Source organism: Ascidiella aspersa, chromosome 3 (genome assembly GCF_963924565.1).
Source record: "Ascidiella aspersa chromosome 3, kaAscAspe10.2, whole genome shotgun sequence".
Taxonomy (NCBI): Eukaryota; Metazoa; Chordata; class Ascidiacea; order Phlebobranchia; family Ascidiidae; genus Ascidiella; species Ascidiella aspersa.
The window spans coordinates 2,224,694-2,246,580 of NC_139449.1; the positions used below are offsets into that span (position 1 = coordinate 2,224,694).

The 21,887-nt window shown below is 33.8% G+C and overlaps 1 protein-coding gene across 1 annotated transcript; it reads right to left on the reverse strand.

Annotated features, from left to right (window-relative positions):
• Positions 1-1,926: 1,926 nt before the first annotated feature.
• On the reverse strand, positions 1,927-21,648 carry LOC146158070 (CCR4-NOT transcription complex subunit 4-like). The gene is made up of 14 exons (XM_083383941.1): positions 21,298-21,648; positions 20,461-20,658; positions 20,210-20,296; positions 19,296-19,398; positions 17,369-17,493; positions 15,583-15,668; positions 12,916-13,182; positions 10,612-10,688; positions 7,468-7,530; positions 6,962-7,055; positions 6,152-6,249; positions 4,225-4,451; positions 3,537-3,623; positions 1,927-3,141 (listed from the first exon to the last, which is right to left on the reverse strand). Exons 1-14 carry the CDS (start codon positions 21,475-21,477, stop codon positions 2,260-2,262), a joined length of 2,574 nt encoding a protein of 857 aa, XP_083240067.1. The 5' UTR covers positions 21,478-21,648; the 3' UTR covers positions 1,927-2,259.
• Positions 21,649-21,887: the final 239 nt, after the last annotated feature.

The window sequence follows — 21,887 nt, forward strand, 5'->3', positions numbered from 1 at the left end:
TTCCGGTTCAGGTTCGGTTCGGGTTCAAGAACTTTTTCGGAATCCGGTTAAGTTCAGGTTTCGGTTCGGAGGAATTTAAAAGTTCCGATTCAGCTCCGGTTCGACCATCGCTATTTTAAAACCGGTTCATAAAGTTCCGGTTCAGATACAATATTATTTGGGTTAAATCTCAAAATGTGGGTCGATAAATGTAGAGAATAATCTTTGAATTGTAAGTCATTTAATCTAAGTTACGTGACGTATTAAAAAAACAGCAACTCATTATAGAAATATCTAAAAAATAAAAAATCAACGAATATTTTTTTCATAAAATTTCCAACATGGCGTAGCTTGACTCTGTAAAATAGAAGTTGTGACGTCATGCAGGAGCGAACCGCTTTTATTTACAGGTTCGGGTTCGGTTAAGGTTCAGGTGCTTTCAAATTATTCAGTTCCGGTTCGGCTCCTTAAAATCTTATAAAAACCGGTTCAGGTTCGGTTACGGTTCGGATAAAATTGACCCAAAACCGGTTCATAAAGTTCCAGTTCGGTTCCGGTTCGACTCCCTGACTTAAATACATTCAGACTAACATTTCACCGAGATCGAACGATAACTCTGGTTTCTTAAGTCTACTTGTGACGTAACTATGCGATGTTATCTCAAAAAAGTTTATGCGTAGCGGAATAAAATCATTCCGCCCCCCCGAATAAATGTGTAATTTAACTAGTGTTCTACACACGCGAAACACAGTTTTTGCAGTTTGTTCCATCAAAGTTTTGACCATACTTATAATGTTTAGCGTATATGCCTACTCAAATAACCTCGGTTACACTTCCTTACAATTTACTGCTAAAATAAGTTGTGACATTAAGTTTAATCAGCTACCAGTTCTAAGAATCTATTAATAAAAAATTTTTTCTCAAGAAAAGTAAATGGTCCTTCGAGGACGCTTAAAAATGCCCAAATGTCCTCTTTTTTCGAATTTCGAGTTAGTTGCTCATGCCTTCATACAAGACGAGACGTTATATATATTTCAGAAAAATTGCAACCGAACCTCACATGAGGCCCATTAATAAAGCAAAGGTGTGTAATTAATTAATATTCACTTTAAAACGTAGGATTTTAAATTGTCACTTACAACTCTCTTTGTAGCCGCCAACAGCAAATCCATCGCTCAAATCGGCCAGCAACGCCGAATTTCCTATCGAAAATAAATCCGAGAATCCCAAAACAACCAAACATCCCGAAAATCAGTAATATTAAACCCCAAACGTAACAATTCTACTTTAATTTTAAGGCCCGTTTACACTACAGCTGCACTGGGCGTGAAATTATTTTCACTACAGCTGCAGTGAGCTGCGCTGGGCGTAAAAATCGCTCCAAAACGTAACGTTTTTCTATTGCTGCACTGGGCTTGAGTTTGGCAAAGCGTGGAAATCGCTCCAAAGTGTATTTTTTTTTCAGCTGCACGGAGCGTCGGTTTAGCAAAGCGTATTTTTAAGCTAGCTGCAGCTGCTGCACGGGGCTTGAGTTTAGCAAAGCGTGAAACGCTCGCCACAATAGAATTTAAATGCAAATTACGCTTTGCTCAGCTCAGTGCAGCTGTAGTGCAAACGGGCCTTAACTTGCCGGCAAAAAAAATGTCCTCTTTTTGGGTGCGGAAAAAATGGTAGCCCTACTTCTAAACGGGCTTTGATAATCACTCAACGTCAAACTACAACCTCCAGCCATTATTTCAAGCTTTATTTTCAACGTTCCAAATGCTCCCTACTTCTGTATGGGCTTTAATATTTATTTAACCTCCAACCACGACCTCTAGCAATCATCCGAAGAGTTCCTTCAAACCGTTTTTAGCCACGGTTTTAACTTTCCTTGGAAACTAACACGACGATCGTTTAATTTAATTTATTGCTGATACCGCACATCACTCCCAAGCAATTCTAACGGACAAAGTGTCAAGCCTTCTTTCTTTATCGTACAGAAAATAGAATTTTACAAGTTTTTCCGGACAAGCCGAGTTTTGCAAGCCGCTTGAAATCTCGTCACGAAAATGCAAATTTTAAACCTTCCGGACGTTTTTTTTTCTTGTCTCGAAAAAGTAACGAAATGTTATGCGAGGAATACGTGAAACACACGGACAAATATAGAATTCTTCGAAATAAACACTGTATACTTAAATTAATATTACAACATATATTAATATTATTTATTTCTCGTTAATCGGTTAAGGCTCGTAAAATTAGATAAAAGCCCGGGCGGAAAAAGGCACCGAAAAAAACTTAGGACTGGTTTTCCAGCAAACTATGGCGCATTTGAAAATCGCTTGCGTGTGTGTAGGGATGGCGCGCTTGGAACCCGGGGGGCGGCGCTTGTTGGCCGCTGGGCCCAGAAAACGAAGGCATTATGGAATTGTTGTTGTACACTGGCCAGCCACCGCTACTGCTGTTGTTATTTCCAGCCGAAATCTCGCCTTGCGACTGACTTAGCGCCTGGTTATTCGGCGGAGTGTCAAAATCAGTCAGGCTCTGTATTGATTTTAACCAATGCGGCGCGTCTTCGAACGGCATTGAGCGGTGTTGCGGCGGGATAATCGGGGGTTTGGAACCCGTGGACAGGATAGCGGGGTCCCTGGGCGGGTGCGGGCCCCCTAGACCGGGGGGCGGGGCCACGGTGGGGCTGTACCGGTCCGCGCCGCCCGCTATACTGGAACCGTTCTGGAAAAACGCAGACTGAGTCCGTTGCGCACCGAACGAAGGCAAGTGTGACGTGGCGCCGTCCCATTGGCCGCCGCCGAAGCCCAGCATACCTCCCATTGGTCGGTTGAGGCTTCCCGCCGACGGAGAAGTAGACGGTATCCGGCCGTAGCCGGGAAGGTGCTGCGCGGGTTGCTCGTTAGGGGAAGCACCCCGATCCATGGCGAAGTTGATATTGACGCTTGGAAGTAAAGCTCGCAAGCCGTTTTTCCACTCACTCAGGCCGTTGGCGCCGTTGGTGTGTTGGGAATCGGCCCTGTGCTTGGGAAAACCCCCCAGGTTGGGGTGCATGGCCATGTGCGACATCGCGTGGCCGGTGCCGAACAGGTGACCCCCCAGGCCGGGCGAGGGGAGACCGTTGGCGGCGCCGCTGTTGGGGGAGTGCTGGTGCGGCTGCATTCGGTTGAACTATGGAAGGAAAATAACAGTTTTAGAAATATACATCCTAAACTAGGAATGTCCGATACTTAAGGTGTTTCAGGCAAAACTTTCAGGCGTACAAGAGATATTTAAAGTAAACAATATCGCAATCGATCTGGCCGGATACGAAATGGCGTCATTGCTTTGGTAAAACAAGTTGAATGAAAACGTTTAAAGATAGTTATTTTCATGTTATTATGCCAATTTTTTTTTTAAACTAGTCTGTGGTGAGGTTCGCACTCACGACCACAGTCATACAAGGACTGTTGCTCAACCAACGGTTTTCGGTATTAATGACAAGTAAGCCGTAATCGTTGGTTAAAATGCAGCTTTAGAATAACTAGATCACAGTTGATCACACATATGTGTGTAAACCTAATTACCTGCGAGTTCTGCAGATTTCCGTGTTGAGAGTACAACGGGTGGTTCGGTTGAGCACCGGGGAAGGAATTAATGGCGGGCGTTTCACTCTATTAAAATAAATGAAAGCTTAAAACGTGCAATTAGACGCAATAGACGAAATAAAAATTGTGCGTTAACAAACATTGGCGATTTTATGGTTTTCACTTGTAGTGTTTCTCTTTTTGCGCCAATAAGTAGCAGCGAAGCTTCGGGGATCCAACTAACTTCACTAAACTTTCGTATATCAAACAAACATAAGACAACAGAACTAGCAAAAAAAAAATATAAAAACGTGATAAAATTAAAATTAAACCCTGAAAAAAAACAAAGAAAGAATCTTTGTAAATCAAGAAAAAAAATGCCAAATAAAAAACTCTCTAATTAAAAAGAAAAACAAATTAACTTGGTAAAAAAATGGTCAACGTTTTTGTAAAATAAAAACAAACAAAAAAACTTCTCCAATCATGAAGTAACTCCTTTAGAAATCAATAAAAATCGTAAGTTAAAAAAATCTGTAACTGAAAAATCTATTGTAGAATAAAAAAAACTCCTCAAATGAAGACAAATGCTTTCTAAACTAAGATCCGAAAATAAAACAACATAAAAAAAATTCGCAAAAGTTAATTAGTAAAAAATCGAAAAATATACAAAAAAAATGGTTAAAATCACTTGTGCGCATTCTTTCTCGAGCAGATCTGCCAATCCCTTGTTGCACTCAAGCCAGGGGTCAAACCCAAGGTCATCGTCCCCTGCGTCATTTGGCGGGGGAGAGTTTGTCGGTGGTCGTTGGGGGGCCACAGGGGGGGAAGGGGAAGCCCCTGATTGGGCCGGTGTGAAGTTTTTGCTAAAGCCGAAAGCTGCTTCCCAGTCGTTGGCTGGTTTCACAGGAGTTGGATCTGGAAATGTGGAGATAAAAGTTGATTAAAAAGGAAGGCTATGATGAGCAATTGACGAGGTTTGATCATGTGAAAAATGGAAATTTGGAGGTTTTTAAAACCTCCCTAGGAATGTAAAACTGGTTGGCGGCGGTTCTTTTGTCTTCGGCATTTCAATATTTGCATTTTTAAAGTAAGGTTTTGGAGCATGATGGTTGGAGGTTGTGCTTTAAAGTAGTACGCATTTCAAAGCAACACGGAAGTAAAAAGTATTTTGTGAACGTTTCGAATAAATCTTAAGATAATGGCTGGATGTTGTAGTTAGAGGTACAATGAATATTGAGGCCCATACAGAAGTAGGCAGCATTTTGTGAATGTTTTGAATAAGTTTTTTGACGATTACTGGAGGTTTGTTTTTCATCGTTATCTTCAGTTTTCTTTTACTTTAAAACCTATGCAAAATATATATTCCAGGTTTTATTTTACACACTTTCGTGATAAAGTTCTGCTTCCACATAAAGTTTGTGGTTGAATTGGGTGTTTAGCCGGACTCAAAATACACTTGTAATTACAAGAGGATTACATTCGTTTAGCACATGTAATGTTCATATCTAAAGTTTTAGCAGATTTTACTTAGCAAGAACCGCAAACTGTTAACAGCATTTGTCAGTTTTACATTAAAAGTCACTCAATGCGTATTGCATAGAATTAGTTTACTAATTTGAAAAGCAAAACCCTGAATTCTTGCGCCGTTCAAAATAAAAAGTCCTAGTTACAACTTTTCAAAAGCATCCTGCTTTTCAAAATAAGCTAATTTTTATTGTTGCTTTGCAGCTTGCTTATTTTTATCGAAAAACAATGACCAATTTTTACAATACTAAAGATTAACTAAGTACAGAGCTTAGTAAACTGAAAATCAGTTTGTTCGGATTTGCATGATAAATATATTTCGCTACTAAAAGCATTTTTATCAGTATCTTAATTCATTGGTACATTATAGCAAAAGCAAAACGTGCTTTAAAATTTTAATTTAAATAAAAGGTTTTACATTTTTTTAATTAGAAAAGTTTTAACTTAACATTTTATGAAAGCAAGTGCTGCTAAATAAAAAAATTGGAATTTTTCGGTAGAAATAGATTACCAAATGTCAATCTATTTTAAGTTTGAAAATCAGTTAAAACTGCAATATACAACAAACCCAAGTATTTTAGCCTTTAAAAAGGTTATTGTGTGTCAAAACACGTTTATCATGCTGTGAATCAGAAATTATAACAGCTGCTTATTTAGGCTTTGTTCATAATAAAATAACTAACTGAAAAAACACCACAAACTACCAACTATTCTCAGTAATTTTCTTGTACAATCTGATAAATTATGGGTCTTTATTGTAAAAAAATACTTACTATTTACACTTAATTTATAAATTATTACCTGTTAATGTTCTTTAGACTATTGTATCGAAATCCAAGTCCATCATTTTATAATGTATGGAGAAAAAGATAGTTAGGTATCTTTGTTTAGAAGTTTAAAAGACATTCATTTGAAATTAGAGACTGGTGATGCCTTTTGGCAAAATGTATTTCTCTTTACATCTCATAAAATGACTACATTTCTTTCAGAGAGAAGGACTTAAGAACAGTTCCTTTCTATGTGATGACATTGTGGTCTTTTTCTTGAAAAAATAAATAAAATATTTTTATAAACATTTAGTGTACCCTTACCCGTTAACAACTGGTGTGTTTGTTGTGTAGGCCAGGATGATTGTGGCAGGATGTGGTTGGGATAATCACTTTGTAGAGTGGAACTGTTTTGATCAAATCTATCAGAAAAACTGGTTTTAAAAACAGGACACAGTAATGAACAACATGATAGAGTCAATTCAAGAATTATTAACTTATATTTGTGGAAAAATTAGTCAGAGTTGCCTGGAATTTTGTGGAATTATGCGGGAATGCTTTAAAATCCCATAGATAAACACTTTAGGATACTACTTTTTTACCTCAGTGCAGTTTAAGTCTCTTTCAAATGACTTGACATTCATTAGGCAACTGACTAACATTAATCAAATGTTTTTTAATGTACACATTTTTTAGCAAAAAATGAGTTAAGAGACGAAATATGGTTTTTATTTCTTTCATTCTTGGTGTTTTAAATATTGCTTGTAATGAAAAAAAATGGATATGAAAAAAGTGCTAAATAAAATAGGTTCACTAGTTTTAACAAACTTTTATTCTTAATACCTTGGACTGGGATTTGACTGTGATAAGTAATGACTGGAACTTGACCTGTCATTTATTGGAAATGACTTGACTTAGTTATTTTGCAAATGACTTGGCCCGGGTTGGGCCAAAAAGATTATTTACAACACTGCCACTAAAAGTTTTTCAACATTGTAAAACTATGTGAGAGAAACAAAACAGCTTTGCTAAGGTGTACCACTAAAAAAGTGGCTATTGAATACTTGGAAAAATGTTTCACCTTTAAAACATCTATTGTTTTAGCTTATACCCAAAGCCTTTAAACAGTTTTACCTTGTAAAGATATGTTGTTGCTGCTGTGTCTGATGTAAGGTCGGGTTTAGGTGTTGGGGCATCAAATTGTTTTGGACTTGTAGATTTTGCATTGCTAAAAATAAGGGTTAGTTTTAATAGTATTATATAACATATGGCTGTCTTTACATAAAACCTATTAAATGTGCTGCTCAGTTCTAGAAAAACAGGATTGTAGAACACTTTTATGTCGAATATTGAAAGATATAAAACACTTTTAAAATTGGATCTAAATTTGAAAACAAAACAGTATAAATGCCATGTTCAACATAATAACAAATAGAAAAACTTTTTTAACACATTACTTGAGATGGACAAAAATGTACTTCAAAGCCTTTTTAAAAAGTTTAAAAAGTAACAAGGGTTTTTTTCAATATGCAAATGAAATCCAAGACATTTACATCTTTGTGAATATGTTTATGGCAGCGCTGTAAAATCAGGCAATCGCAAATATTGCATACTATTTTAAAAACAGAATGGTATTTCACCTTGTGACAAGGAATTGTTGTCAATGCTGGGATTAGAAGAAGGAGAATCAGTTCGTAAGCAATCTGGAAAACACAGATACGAACAATGAAGCAGTCAGGGCTTTGCACTTTGGCCCTAATAGTATCAAGTTACTTCAAATATGTCATAGACTGAAGCGGAAATTAGTCAGTTTTAAACAACCCGTCAGGATTTGCCAATTAGTAAGTTGAAAATCACTGCTTTGAAACATTTACAAGTTGTTTTGAACCGTTTTTTTTTTAAACAAATTTACCGTTAAACTAGTGTTTCTTGAACTTAATAAATTCATACTAAAAGAAGTTTTTCGGATACTCTATTTAGATTTATGTCAGTTTAGCAAAGTGTGTAATAAAAAAAGTATTAAAAATATATTATTCTGCCCTAATTTTACCCTATTCTGTCTTAAACTGGGGTCTTTTAGGGGGTATGTGGATTACATTTTGGGTGTCGAAGGCAAGTGAAATCTCAAGTGTACAATTTAAAAGTATCAACAAAAAAACAGGTTAATTAAAATATGCTTAGGCCTCTCCTCAATGCATGTAGACGCAGTTTCAGTTTCTATTTGTGCATGAGTTTTAGTGGAATCAGCAAGTCTACTAGTTATATGACGGCAATTTCGAAAAAAAAACTATACCGACCCTTGCCAATGCAGGTAAAAAAATTTTTTGGGGGGTTCAACAAAAAAAGTTTAAACCCTTGTCCGTAAGTAAACAACTATCCACTAGTTTTAAGAAACACTGTTTTACACAATCAGAACGATGTACTTTCTTAAATTTGGAAATCAAGAAGGAAAGCATAACAATGTGCTTCCAACACATGTTAGTTGGACCCCATGGTTGACTATTGTTTGCTGAGCTTGTGCATATTTAGTTTAAGTGGTTACTTTGAATACTGGTATCCGACTGCGTTATGCTTAAACAAAGTGCTGTGCAAACACTAAAAACAAGCGTTATGGACAAAGTGAAGTGTAGGTAGGCCCTGAAGTATAGGCTAATGTTTTCTTAGTTATGATTGCGTAATGCCTTACAGAAGGCCAATTAATAAATGTCCACATTATCAGTAAACAATTGTTTTTAACTTAAAGACACATAGAACAATTGTTTAATGAAAGCTGAAAAAAAGATAAAGTATATCAAAAAAATTTTAATTCAGGGTTGCCATATTTTATAAAAAATTTAGGTTTTTTAAGACTTAAAATTGCTCGACATTTTTTTAAAGTTTCATGGCTGTGAGTTTTTTTTATTGTCAATGGAAAACAGAAAAAAAAAAAAGTATAAATGCCATTATTTGTTTTTTGGTTACCACTGTAACAATTAGTTGAAAAAATCGTTTTACTACATAAATTAAGCTTAACATAAACCAATTCCAAGTTTCAAACACTTTGCGCAACCCTATAATTGCCTGTTAAAAGAAGAATCATTAAATCAATGATAAATATGTTTACTCATGCGGTTTCAACAGCCTGAAACTAGAGGATGACGTTTTGTGTGAAATGCTGACATAAACTGGAAGTTGTTAATCAACTTGGCATGGCTGACAATAGGTTTTCGCCATCTACATTAGCTCTACTATTCTATGCAAGTGTAAAGATTAATTTAATGCAAGTGGTGCACAAAAAGCACCTTAACAAAATAAATAAAAATGTGTTGAAAAAAACTAGAGAAAGGCTGATATGTCAGTTTATCGATAATATCGGCTAATCTTCCACCTATACCAATATATTTGTAAAAGTAGATTTGAGCGAATATATTTTAGTATGAAAATATGCTATAGTTTTCCTGTGAAACCTACTTTTTTCTAAAAAAAAAATTGCTGAGCATCATGCCACAAAATAAAAGTTATATAAATATAGGTAGATAAAGTGTAATTTGGACTTCACCTTCAATTAATTTAAATTTTGACCATAGTACCGCTATCTGATGACAAAAGTGTAAAAAATCGGTATTGGAATTAGTCAAAAAATTATATCGGTCAAACTCTGCTACAACTCGTTCAACAAAGGCGTCCTCTTATCTAAACGTTGCAGAAAACTTCTAAAAGTTACAGTTACAGGAACAAATGCTTAATGCATGATTATAAACTTAGAATAATAAGAATTGCATTACACCTTATAAGTGGGGTTTAGAATTTATTTCATTCACATTAACTAATGGTGATACGAGTGTGTATCGAAACATCTTTATCAAGATGATTGTGATTTATTCAACCTTCTTGGCTTTGGCATTTATTATCAGGCTACATTACAGATCTGTGCAAACACAAATGCTGTTCAACCGAAGGTCTATCGATATGTGACAACATTAATTTACTACCTGGAAACATTCACACGACAAAGTTAACTGGATGTCAATAGGTTACTCTGTGTTAATAGGTTACTTTAGGTCATCAAATTAGCACAGCAAAACTAGGTTCAAGGCATTGGTGCTCAAATTTAAAAGTTCAAACACGTTTTGTAGACACTATGTAAACGGTGAAATAAATAGACAAGAAAAAAAACTAAAACTGTTTCATTTATTAAACCCTAAATGAATCCATGTTTTTCACAGGTACTTTTCTAATGAAGAGTATTAAAAAGGAAACCAATTGGTTTCATTTACTCTCTTAAAAAACCCTACCTTATTGGCTGTGACATTTGTTATCATGTTGCATATTAGAACAGCTCATATTTCACCTAATTGCTGTTCAACCGAAAATTCTATCGACATGTGACAATAATTTACTACCTGCAAACGTTCACACAACAAAGGTAACTGGATGTCAATAGGTTACTCTGTGTCAATAGGTTATTCTGTGTCATCAAATTAGCACAGCAAAATTAGGTTTAAGTTGGTTTCTAGTCAAATTTAAACTTGAAATGAGTTTTTTTTTTGCCTTTTTCCAAACATTTTGGCAAATCAACCAATGAAATACATTTTCATAATGTTTTGACAATGACTCCTGGAACCATCAGTGTATGTTTACTAGAAACACTTCATTTTATGCTTATGTGGGGGCGCGAGAAGTTTAAAAATGATTTTAAGAATAAAATAAAATGATTCCTAACGCTAATAAAACTACCAGAGGTTAGGCAACATATAACGCTAATAAAACTACCAGAGGTTAGGCAACAAAATATTGTATCTTACCGTTTAAATCAAGGTCTGTGGAAGGAATTCTGAGTGCTTGTGTCTGTTGAACATTTGCCACTTCATTTGTCGGGAATCTAAACGCAAAACTTTTATTTTAAAAGAAATTTAAAACAAAGATACATAAAAAAATGACACTTGAAAAATCTATTTTAATGCAAATATTGTTTGATATGTTCGAATAAGTAACCATTAGCCCCATATTTTGTAATCAAAAGAAAATATTTTAAAAACAAAACTTTTATTTTAAAAGAAATACTTAAAAATGCATTTTTTTACAAAATATATTACAAATATTGTTTAATTACAGCTTTGCGGCTTATAATCTTCATTATTTTGTAATCAAAGCATCATATGTGATTTCACACAAAAAGTGCTGCAGTAACACAATATAAAGTTCAATGGCAAGCTGGATTGAATGACATAAACATTCAGCTTCCTTCTTGGTTTGTCAAAATGATAACTTGCTGAAACCAGAGATAACCAAATTTGCAGGAACACTCTCTACAGCAATTTAACTTCCATCAAGAGCTGATTAATTAGTTTACACGAAACTCTGTAAACAGGTTGCCACAAAATGTGAAGAAAAAAATATCAAAAAAAAAAAAATTTTTTTAAAGCAAATTGGCAGGAGTTTAAACTCCTCCAATCCTTTTTAAAGACTTGGATCGCTTGATATTTTGAATTTATTTCGCAAATAAAATCGTATAAATGTCATGATCTACAAAACAATAAAAAACATTTTTTGACTTGAACTTTCTAAATACATATGTTGGGCATAAAATAAATTCAAAGACTTGATTGGAAAATATAACTTAAATCAAACTAATGAAAGACACACACAAACATATGTGTTTAATAACATCTGTGATCTAGCCCCTGGGAAGTTGCTTTATGACCAACGATTACGGCTTCCGTATCAATAGTACACCGAAAAGCCATCGCAGACTCGCCGAATCTGTCGATCTATGATGCTAGCAGAGCAAGCCAGAAAAACAACTGGCCTGCAGTGAGGTTCGAACTCACGACCTCCGGTCAAGCTGGGACCGTCGCTCTACCAACTGATCTATGCAGGCTCAGAGAGGAGCGAGTCGAGAAACAACCATGCGCCACAACTCTCTGAGCCTGCATAGCACAGATTCGGCGAGTCTGCGATGGCTTTTCGGTGTACTATTGATACGGAAGCCGTAATCGTTGGTCATAAAGCAACTTCCCAGGGGCTAGATCACAGATGTTATTAAACACATATGTTTGTGTGTGTCTTTCATTGATTGATACGGACTGATGATCCCCCAGTGTGATCCCCCAGAAGTTTCTTGTACTAACAAAATGTGCAAGTATTGGCGCATGGTTGTTTCTCGACTCGCTCCTCTCTGAGCCTGCATAGCTCAGATGGTAGAGCGACGGTCCCGGCTTGACCGGAGGTCGTGAGTTCAAACCTCACTGCAGGCCAGTTGTTTTTCTGGCTTGCTCTGCTTGCATCATAGATCGACAGATTCGGCGAGTCTGCGATGGCTTTTCGGTGTACTATTAAATCAAACTATACTATTTTTAAAAAAATTAAAAAAAAAACTAATTTTTATTAAAAAAAAAAACTATTAACCCCTTCAAGTTAAAAAATAAATATGATAAGTAAAAATTATTGATCCATATTTCTAAGAAATAAAAAAACATTTCACACTTTTCAAACAGAAATTGATGGGTTTTATAGACCTAAAATTGGATCGCTTGACATTTTTTGGAAACAATAAATTATCATGGTCATTGGTCAACACGGTAACAAATAATGTAAAAAAAAATTTTCCACTGCATTTAATAACCACTTAAACTGCACACAAACCAAATTGAAATACTTAAGACAAACATAGGGTTTTTAAACAATTTTAAACATGCAAATTAACTCAAAGACAATCAAAGACATAAATTAAGAGACTCTCTTGCAAAGTGCTACCGTTCAAAAGTTTCAAAAAATCTAAAAAAACTTACATTTCAGCAACTTACTGTCGATATTTCAGTTTCTTGGGTATTGATACATTTTTTTTTGTTTTTTATGAGAATTTACTACTAATTTATCCATTAACCAAACACGAGGGTCGAGGGTACACAAAAAATAACAAAAAAAATCTAGATGCCAACATAAAGTACATTTAACCAATCTAAATGTCAACATGGTGTAACTATCAAAAAAAAAAAAAAAATCTAAAAGTCAACATGATGTAACTAAAAAATAAGATAAAATCTAAATGTCAAAGACATAACTATAAAAAAGATAAAATCTAGAAGCAACAACACATGTGGACAAACCTGTTATTTTCTGTTTCCGGTTGTGATAATTGTAACGGTGGAGTTGGAGTTGCGACATGTGAAGAGTGACCCGACGAATTTTCACCAACGTCGGTGAAAATAACTTGATCCGGAGGTTTTCTGCGTTCGCCGAGTGACGATGTGATGTCAGCGGTTGTCTCATCATTTCCACTAGGTGGCAGCCAATCAGCGGGATTTTCCTGTGAGAGTTCGACGGTCGGCGAATCAGCTGCTTTGTCTCCATCGTCCAAAACTTCGCTACCATTTCTGAAAGTGAACATTGTGTCTTAATTACAACAAAAAACATGTTTAAGAAAATGTTCACTTCAAAGTAAAAACAGCAAAACTTTTAGGCCGTCTTATAAATTTAATATTTTTTATACATTGCGCTGTAATTTTTATAAAAACGAAGATAAAAATATATACACTTGAAAATAAACATTTGGTTTTTCTAAGTCATAAAATTTGTGAAGGCTTGTTTAAATTTTACCTTTAAATGCTTTAATTTAGCAACCAATTCTAAAAGTGTAAGCTTTTTTAGATTTAATATAAAAATTACCTTAAATCTGCACTAAAAATTAGCATTGTAGAACTTTTAGGCAGGATGACAATTAAATTATGTTGTCACAAAATTTGTACACGCTGTTAAAAACTTAACTTCAAAAAGCATTAATTTAGCTGCCACTTCTGAAAGCGCATATTGCTTTTTAACTGTTTGCTAAAAACACATTTTATAAAAAAATATTATATTTATTATGCCGTTTTACAACATTTTTATTTCTCATCTGTTGGCAAATTTTAGCAATATTGGCACAATAATCAAAAGGCGGCACAACTTGTGCTATTTCATCTTTCAACTGTCTGTAAGTTTATTACAGAGTTTTAGTGGTTCTTCACCTATGTGCCCCAAAAAATTAAAGTTTAAGAGGTTTCTTAACCAGCAGTTTAAATGGTTAATTAACTGTGTGCCTCAAAAACTATTAGATGGGCTGCAAAAATTTCTGAATTTGGAAAATTGCATACTTGTATAACATTAGGCATGCAGGCAAAGAATGGACGACTTGAATGCACACTAACAATTTGATGATTTACAAATTGCCTTACTGTGTAGTTAGGGTGGCATTGGACTAAAGATGGCAGAATGACAGTTTAAATAGTAACTTTTTTCACATTTTTGCACTGCTAATTAAAAAACAATCACTGATTTAACATAACATATCACAGGATAATATAAGTTTATCAATAATCTGCAAAACATTTAGACAGGTTTATATGCCAAAAAAATGGGTTTGCCTTTAAACAGAAAATAAATAGATGTGCCAAATTGTAACCCACAATGTTATGGAACTTGCAATATTGTACAACATCGTATAATGACTCATCAATAGAGATTACTGTTACTACACTACGTACATAGTTAAATCACTGGACATAAGTAAGTGTGCTAGTAGACTACCACTTTTTAGACAGTAGCACACTCACTAAATTCGGGCTGGGTGAAATATTATTCTAGGAGTTATCCATTTAGTTTTACTTTCAAATAACTAAAAAAGCCCAAGGCATCACAGAAACTTTGGAACATAATGGCTGGAGGTTGTAGTAGGACGCAGTAAGGATATCAAAGTCTATACATAAGTAGCTATCATTTTGGATGTTTCTAGTAACTCGTTATTTATGATGTTGAAAATCAATGCACTTGATTTTAATAGGTAATTTGTTTGGATAGTGCTTTCATTTTTTTACCACATACCCAAATACCCAAAATCTTACATTTGAGCCAAATTACAGTGTGCAAACTGCCAAAAAATATAACATTTGTGCAGCTCAAAAACAGTGCACAAAATGCCTGATTTGAGAAAGGTAAAAGTGACAAGACCAGAGGTATCATTCGTACACATGTTTTAAACTTTAGTGAAGTGACCATAATGTTTGGGCTACATGAAACAATTGTTTGCGGAAGTTAAAAAAAAACATTCACTTTTTTGCCTGCAAATTTCTGTTAAAAAGTGCCAAATATTGCGCAAACAAAATGCACCTAGTGGGAATAATGATTTAGGTCGTTGATTGCATATTAAACAACAAACTTTATCAAAGTTAATGTTTGTTGGCAAATTTTACTTCGTTGTTAATGATTGATATACCAACAGTATCTTATTCAGAAAAAAATAGGCAGACATTTTTTTTAGATTGGTTTAACAATTAAACAAATAATCAAGATTTAAAATAAAAGTTAATTAGAAAACATTGAGATTTGTCACACAAAGTGCCTATTTTTACCATCAATGATTATACAGTTTTTTTAAAATTCAATTCAAAGACTTTTTAAAGCGAATTTATAGGTTTTCAAAGGCCAAACAATGGGCCGCTGGACTTTTTGGACATATATTTCAAAATCAAACAATAAAAAACATGCCCAAACAATGGATTATTTCACTTTTTTAAAATATTTTTCCAAAATACAATATAAACGTTATGGCCCAAAAAATAACAAATAGTTGAAAACTTGTTCTACACTGCAATTTTTTGACAAACAACTTAAGCTTGACATAAAACAAATTTAAAAAATTTTCAAAGAGTTTCAGAAAAATTTAAGGTTTTTTACCAACTTCCAAATACACAAATAAATTCAAAGACTTTGTTGCAACCCTGAAATAGCCCTAAACTTACATTGACGATATTTCGGCGGAAAGTCCAATTTCCTTGTTCATAAGTTGTTCGATTAACTTTTGTTCAACCTCTTGGTGTTTTCCAGCCTGCAAATAAATTTAGAAAATTTAGGTTTAGAAACAAATAGCACAGATTTTGGGCAAAAAGGTCAAGATAGTAAACTCAAGGTTTGCACTAAACTTTTAGCAGTATGGTAGAATGCTAGGGAGCTAGAAAATTAGCCAAGAAACTGAAGAAATTAGAGCAAAAAGTATTTATAGAAAAAAAATTATTGTGTGATAATTAGGGCGATTATTTTTTGACTTAAAAAAAAAAAAAGAAAAGTCAAAATTTTGTTAAAATTTGCACGTTTGGTCAAAATTTGTCAAAATTATTTCCAATGAAAATCGAATCAAAATACACATAAATCGCTTAGCATTTTAAATATTTACACATTTTTTTTAATAATAAGCGTGTTGTTTTTCTTTGCCATTTAGTAGTTGTTTTTTTAATGACAAAAATATTAACTATACGTTTTCATAAGTTTTGCATAACCCGAAATATAACTGATTTGTGTTTGACTGGTAGCCAGCAAAACATTAAAAGCGTGCGGTTGACGACGCCAAGACACTAATGCAGTACTTTAAACGACAATATGTTGTTTAAATTAATATATTTTTACTAGGTCAAAATTTTGTCAAAAATATACATTTTCAGATCAAAATTTCTCATTTTTTAGGTCAAAATATAATCGCCCTAATGATAATGAATCTTAAATCCAAAAAGGTCTAGTAAGGCAACATCATTTCGATAAAGACGTTTCAATACACACTTGTATCCTAATCTTGAACTATTTGGTAGTCTGTCTATATCAAAGGCAGTATATTTCATACAGTAGGTTAAAACAATAGTAAATCTCCCTAAATCATTAAAAGAGCAAGTTGAAATTAACTCCACACAAACATAATTGGTGACTTGTAATGAAAGTGCCTTAAGGGCAAACGTCGTAATTTGAGGCACAATCAGGAGGGTGTAAAACAAACACAGTCATATGTAAATGCTTCTATTGCCTTGATAAATCTCCTAACAAAAAGGAAAATTGACAGGTTTAAATGTTTCGTCAACTTGGCCAATTCCATGCATTTACTTACTATACATAAAATTATAAAATTACAGAACAGCAATAGGAATACCTGTCAGCATGCAGTTGGCAAAAAAGGCAATATATATTACAGAATATCAACTTACATTGCTGACAGTTACAACAAAACCCAAAGCTTCCCTTTGTAGTAAATTAGGAACCTACATTACAGGGACTTGGTTATTGTTTCAAGAAACATAACATTTTTTGTGCTTATAATTGATAAATAAAGTATATGCCAAGGCACATTTACTAGGACAGGGGTACTTAAATTGGGGTCCACTAGGGGGGTTGTGAGATCTATAAAGGCTCAATAAGATTTTTGGGCATTATAAACTTATATTGCTGAAATTCACACAAAAATCAAACCTTAAAACTTCTCAATAGCGAGCAGGAACCTACTTAGCCTCTAGCAATTTTTTAGCAATTTAAATATTTTAAAGGATTAACAAATGTTTAAAAAAATACAGAAACAATCATGTAGGTCGACATCATTTTGATAGACGTTTTAAAAAACTTGTATCATCTTAATGTAAATAAAATGACGTTTTTGCTTTGCAATTCATAACCATGCTACAATACAGATTTGTGCATAGTGTGCCTAGGTTTGCTAGGTAGGTGTTTGGTCGAGGCCATATAGCAATAAAACATGAGCCTAATAGAAACCTGCATTTCTTCTTTGGTGAAACTTGCCTCTTCTTCAGCAAGTTCGTGGAGATACATGCAGTCACTTTTATGGCACTGCTGGTTCTTTAGGTAGGTGCTGCAGTACTTTGTAGTTCCCAAAGATGCTGAAAATTAAAAAAGAAAAAAAAATTGAAAAATAGTATATAAAATTAGCCTTCAAAATGTTCGAGAAAGGTTAAGGCCCAAAATTGAAAATGTTTTGAATATAATATGAAGACGGTATAACTACAATGGTCAATACTATAACAAATATCTCAAAAAATGGTTTAAGTATGACACTTTTAATTAAAGCTACACATCAAATAAATTCAAAGACATCAAAAGACTTTGTGGTAACACCAAATGAGGTGTTAGAAGTGATCTAGTAAAGTTTAGACCTGAAAAGTTGCATGTTAAAAGACTGAAAAGTAAAACAAAATTTATTCGATCATTACTCTATTTTAAGATTACCGTATTGTATCTATTCAATACTGTTTGCAATTGACTTAACAACAATAAAAAGCTACAAAAGTTACTTCAAATTGTTGACCTATATATAAACAACATACAAATTTAAAGAACTGTAAAACAATTTACAACATCATATACAAAGATAAATGTATATACAATTGTTTTTAAATATCTATAATATTACATTTTTGCAAGGTTTTAAACAAAACAGTGCTTAGCTTATATCCAATAAACATAAATAGTGTGAAGTACACAAATAGCAAGCAAAGTAAAAAAGTGGGCGACTATTTTAACCAGCTGTTGGGCTTAATGAACAACCAGTGTGGGACGAAAGTGACTTTCTCCCATCTGACTGGATGGCAATATAGCTGACCTTTTGTTATTGATATTTTCAACATGATTTAATGCATTAACTAATTGACCATAACAGTTAGTACATAGTTTAAGTGCAAAATCAATATTGATATACAGCTATTAATATTTTTCTAAATAAAGCATTTTAATCAGGTTGATGCAATAAAAGTTAAAATACATTCAAAAAACTGACAAGATTTCGCGTAGACCAAAACATAATGATGTAAGGTTGTAAAGGTTTTAAATATACCATAAAAGTTTGTTCTTTCACAGATGATAAGTTCAACTAACACAAGATTTTAAGGTATTACACATGACACATTTAACATGCCTTTTGTTTAACTTTTTTTTATCTGGAACTTAAAATTTTTTTTTTTTATCTAGACCCTTGATAAAAAAATAGTCATGAAGTTGTAGACTTTTTTTATTATCACCCAAACCCTGATTCTTTGATCAAAAATTTATAAAAAAAATGTTTAATGGTTTTAAAACAAGCCATTGCATGTCTGTCTTGGTGTAAGCTTGCTTGCTTAAAACTCAAAATATAAAAGATTGTTTGGCATTTTAAAGCTCAATAGCGAAAGCTTGTAAATGTTATCATGAAAGGTTCTCCTTCAAAGTAACCACCGGGTTATTAACAAACCTAGCAACAAGTAAAATTAATACTAAAAACAATAAAAACTTGATAGAGTTCAATTGATAAAGAACCATTTGAAAGGTTGCAATATTTATGCTCAAAATTGTCTCTCAACTATGCATGGTAATAAGGCCAATCTATCTAAAACACAACAATATTTTTTTTACCACTGTATGACTTTGAAAACAATGATAACTAAGTTTAAAGAACTTATTTGAAAAACAGAGACCAAAAGGTTCCTATATTTTTACTCAAAATTGTCTCTAAGCATGGCAATAGGTGCAATCTATCCAAAATATTTCATTATTTTTTTTACTTTTATAAATTTTAAAACCATGACAATAGAGTTTAGGAATCCAATTGAAAAATAGAAAAAAGGCTCCTATATTTTGACCCAACATTGTCGGTAGAATAGTAATAAGCCCAATATCAACCTTGGCGTCACACCTCACAATCGTTTACTACCTTTTAATGTGCGACCGTCTACGTGGACGTTGTTGACAGACTGAATGGCTTCCAGGGCCTCTTCCATTCTTGAATATGTAACATATGCGCTGCTGCTGGGACCCTAACATTAAACATACAAAAATTAAAAAAAAAAGTTTATTATTTTGCAATATAGGCCGGTATACAGATTATCGGTAAATTAGGGACAATATCTTTACCAACATTTTACCATGAAAGTAGCCTTAAAAAAATTCCTAAATTTTGAACTTACAAATTGGTCAAATTTTTTGGCTTTCCGTGATTGGTGGTTTAATGGCTCACTGGTTTAACATAGGTTTTAGTTTATTATGTTTACCATAGTGTGAAAAACAACAGTTGTATAATTAAGGTTTTTTTGTTTCTGCCTTGTTCTCATTGCCAATATGTCACTGTTTAATTTTTCGTTTTTGTCACTGCCCAATTTTTTTTCTAATTTTTCAAGCAATTGTTTGATGTTTGCTCCGTTTTTTGTAGGAATTAATTATTTAAACCAATTAGTTGTATACATATCTAACCTAGCATGATGTTGATTTTGAGGAAGTATTTATGACATTTTACTACAACCCACACTCCCACAGTACTGACTGTGAAAGGAACACATGTATATAATTAAATGTAAAATGACTACAAAAAATGTGTGAAAATTGAAAATTTTACAGTTAAATAGGTTAAGAAACAGGAGAAACAGGTCACCATTTTGTGTTTTTTAAAATCTAATTGTGGATTTATATAAATGTTTAAAATAAAGGGGTGTTAACATGTTGTCACCTGTTCCGCTGCATAAAATAGTTATATCTAATTGATTGTTTATATAAAAGGCAATGCATTTCATTTTTTTGGATGGTTTTGTAATTAAAGGAATAAGAAATAGACAGAATAACAATAATACAAACCTGAGCACCGGCATAGGCTGTGTTGTTGTTTATTACCACTTTTACAATTTTTCCAAATTTACCGAAGTATTCTTGTCGCTTCAAGACCTATAAAATAACAGGTTTAACAACAAATCGCAGCAAATTTTGTAAATCTTATACAAATGGACGCAATTGTAATTTGATACAATGATAAACAGAAAGGCAAGTTACTCAAAATTCAATTTAAGGGTGATCTGTCTACCTTTGTACAGTAGCGTTGGCTACAATACCTCGGGGTCGGATAGGCGTTGCGATAAACCGACAACAAAAACAAGGTTCTTTTGCAAGACTCGAATCGCTGCCAGGTGTCGACGGTTGTCAGTCAGCTTTTGACGGCGTTGGACCTCTTTCTGGCGCTTTTTGTGTTTGATCTTTTGCAGGTCGGACCCGGTTAACGGCTTGAATTCAGCTGGGTTTTCCGGGTAGGACTAAAATAGAGCTCTGTATTATATTTTTGTGACGCTGTTTTTGGTTAAATACTGTTTTGAGAATTTTGAGTGACATTTTTTCTAGTCACAGATCAAACTGCAACAGGATTAAAAAACCTGAATTAATATTTTGATTGATTGGTTACCTCTGGTCCTTAATTCTACCACATTTTCTTCTGTGGATTTATATTGCTTACATTATTTAGGTGAGGGTGCAAGTTAGTGTATGAGTTTGGTTGGGCCAAGTAATTTGTTTTGTTACTGTAAAAATAAAGTGGTAGGACTTTAGACCAGGGCCAATCGTTTGGAAGCATCTCTGTAATACCGCCGAAGATTTTATGTTTAAAAGTATTAAACCTCGAAGCTTATTATTCAGGAATATCCAATCGTGACACTGATACCCTAGTATCGGACAAATACTGATATTAAAACTTGGCATAGAGTATCGGCTCCAATCCGATATTATTAACGGACATCCCTATTATTGATATAATTCTTTAATTAACAAACACAACGCTTATTCTACATCCTTTAAATCGCCAATTTTTTTTTAAATAAAAATTCATCATCGGCTGAGCTATCATGACACAAAAAAGTAAACTGTAGATTTAACTGAAGTAGTAGTGATTTAAAACATACAGTTCTGCACGCTGGACATAAACCATTTTCGTCTGTTCTGATGCGATGCCAGCAAAATCGGCAAACTTGATAGCCACAAACGCAGGGGAAAAAGTTAATGTCGTCAGCTTCCAGGGGTTCCATACACAAAGGACATTCACAGGCATCGTTTTCAATTATTTCTTGGATTTGAATTGGCATTTTGTATGGCTTAGTAACAACAACTGTTATTTTCTCAACAAAGATAAATATTTAGCACTATTTGTCGCTAAAATTAGTAGAAAGAGGTAAAAAACTAGCTTTCACGCCTAATGAAAATCAAATGTCTCAAAATTAGCATCCTGATTTCGTCCCAAAAGATCTATTTGAGCTTAAAATATCCCTAATCAAAGTAATTTGTAACGAATTAACCGATCTTAAGTCGTGAATAAATTATCTCTGTGCGCTGTTCATCCGTGACCAATATAACCTCTGTTCCAAAATAAATTTTTACCGTATCTGGGACAAAAATCGTGTTCCAAAATAAAAGGGCCTGTTTCTTTCTCGCGAAAATTTAAAAATTTTCCCTGTGTAAAACACACCAAAAAGTGTGGTTTATTTAAAATATATAA

What these genes read in the sequence shown, in the direction of transcription:
- LOC146158070 (XM_083383941.1), bottom strand. Translation starts at nt 21,477, where the DNA reads ATGCCAATTCAAATCCAAGAAATAATTGAAAACGATGCCTGTGAATGT. An exon ending in AACACACCAGTTGTTAACGG is followed by an intron (nt 4,452 to 6,151) that starts GTAAGGGTACAC and finishes CCACATTTCCAG; the next exon opens with ATCCAACTCCTGTGAAACCA. An exon ending in TCGAGAAAGAATGCGCACAA is followed by an intron (nt 3,624 to 4,224) that starts GTGATTTTAACC and finishes TTATTTTAATAG; the next exon opens with AGTGAAACGCCCGCCATTAA.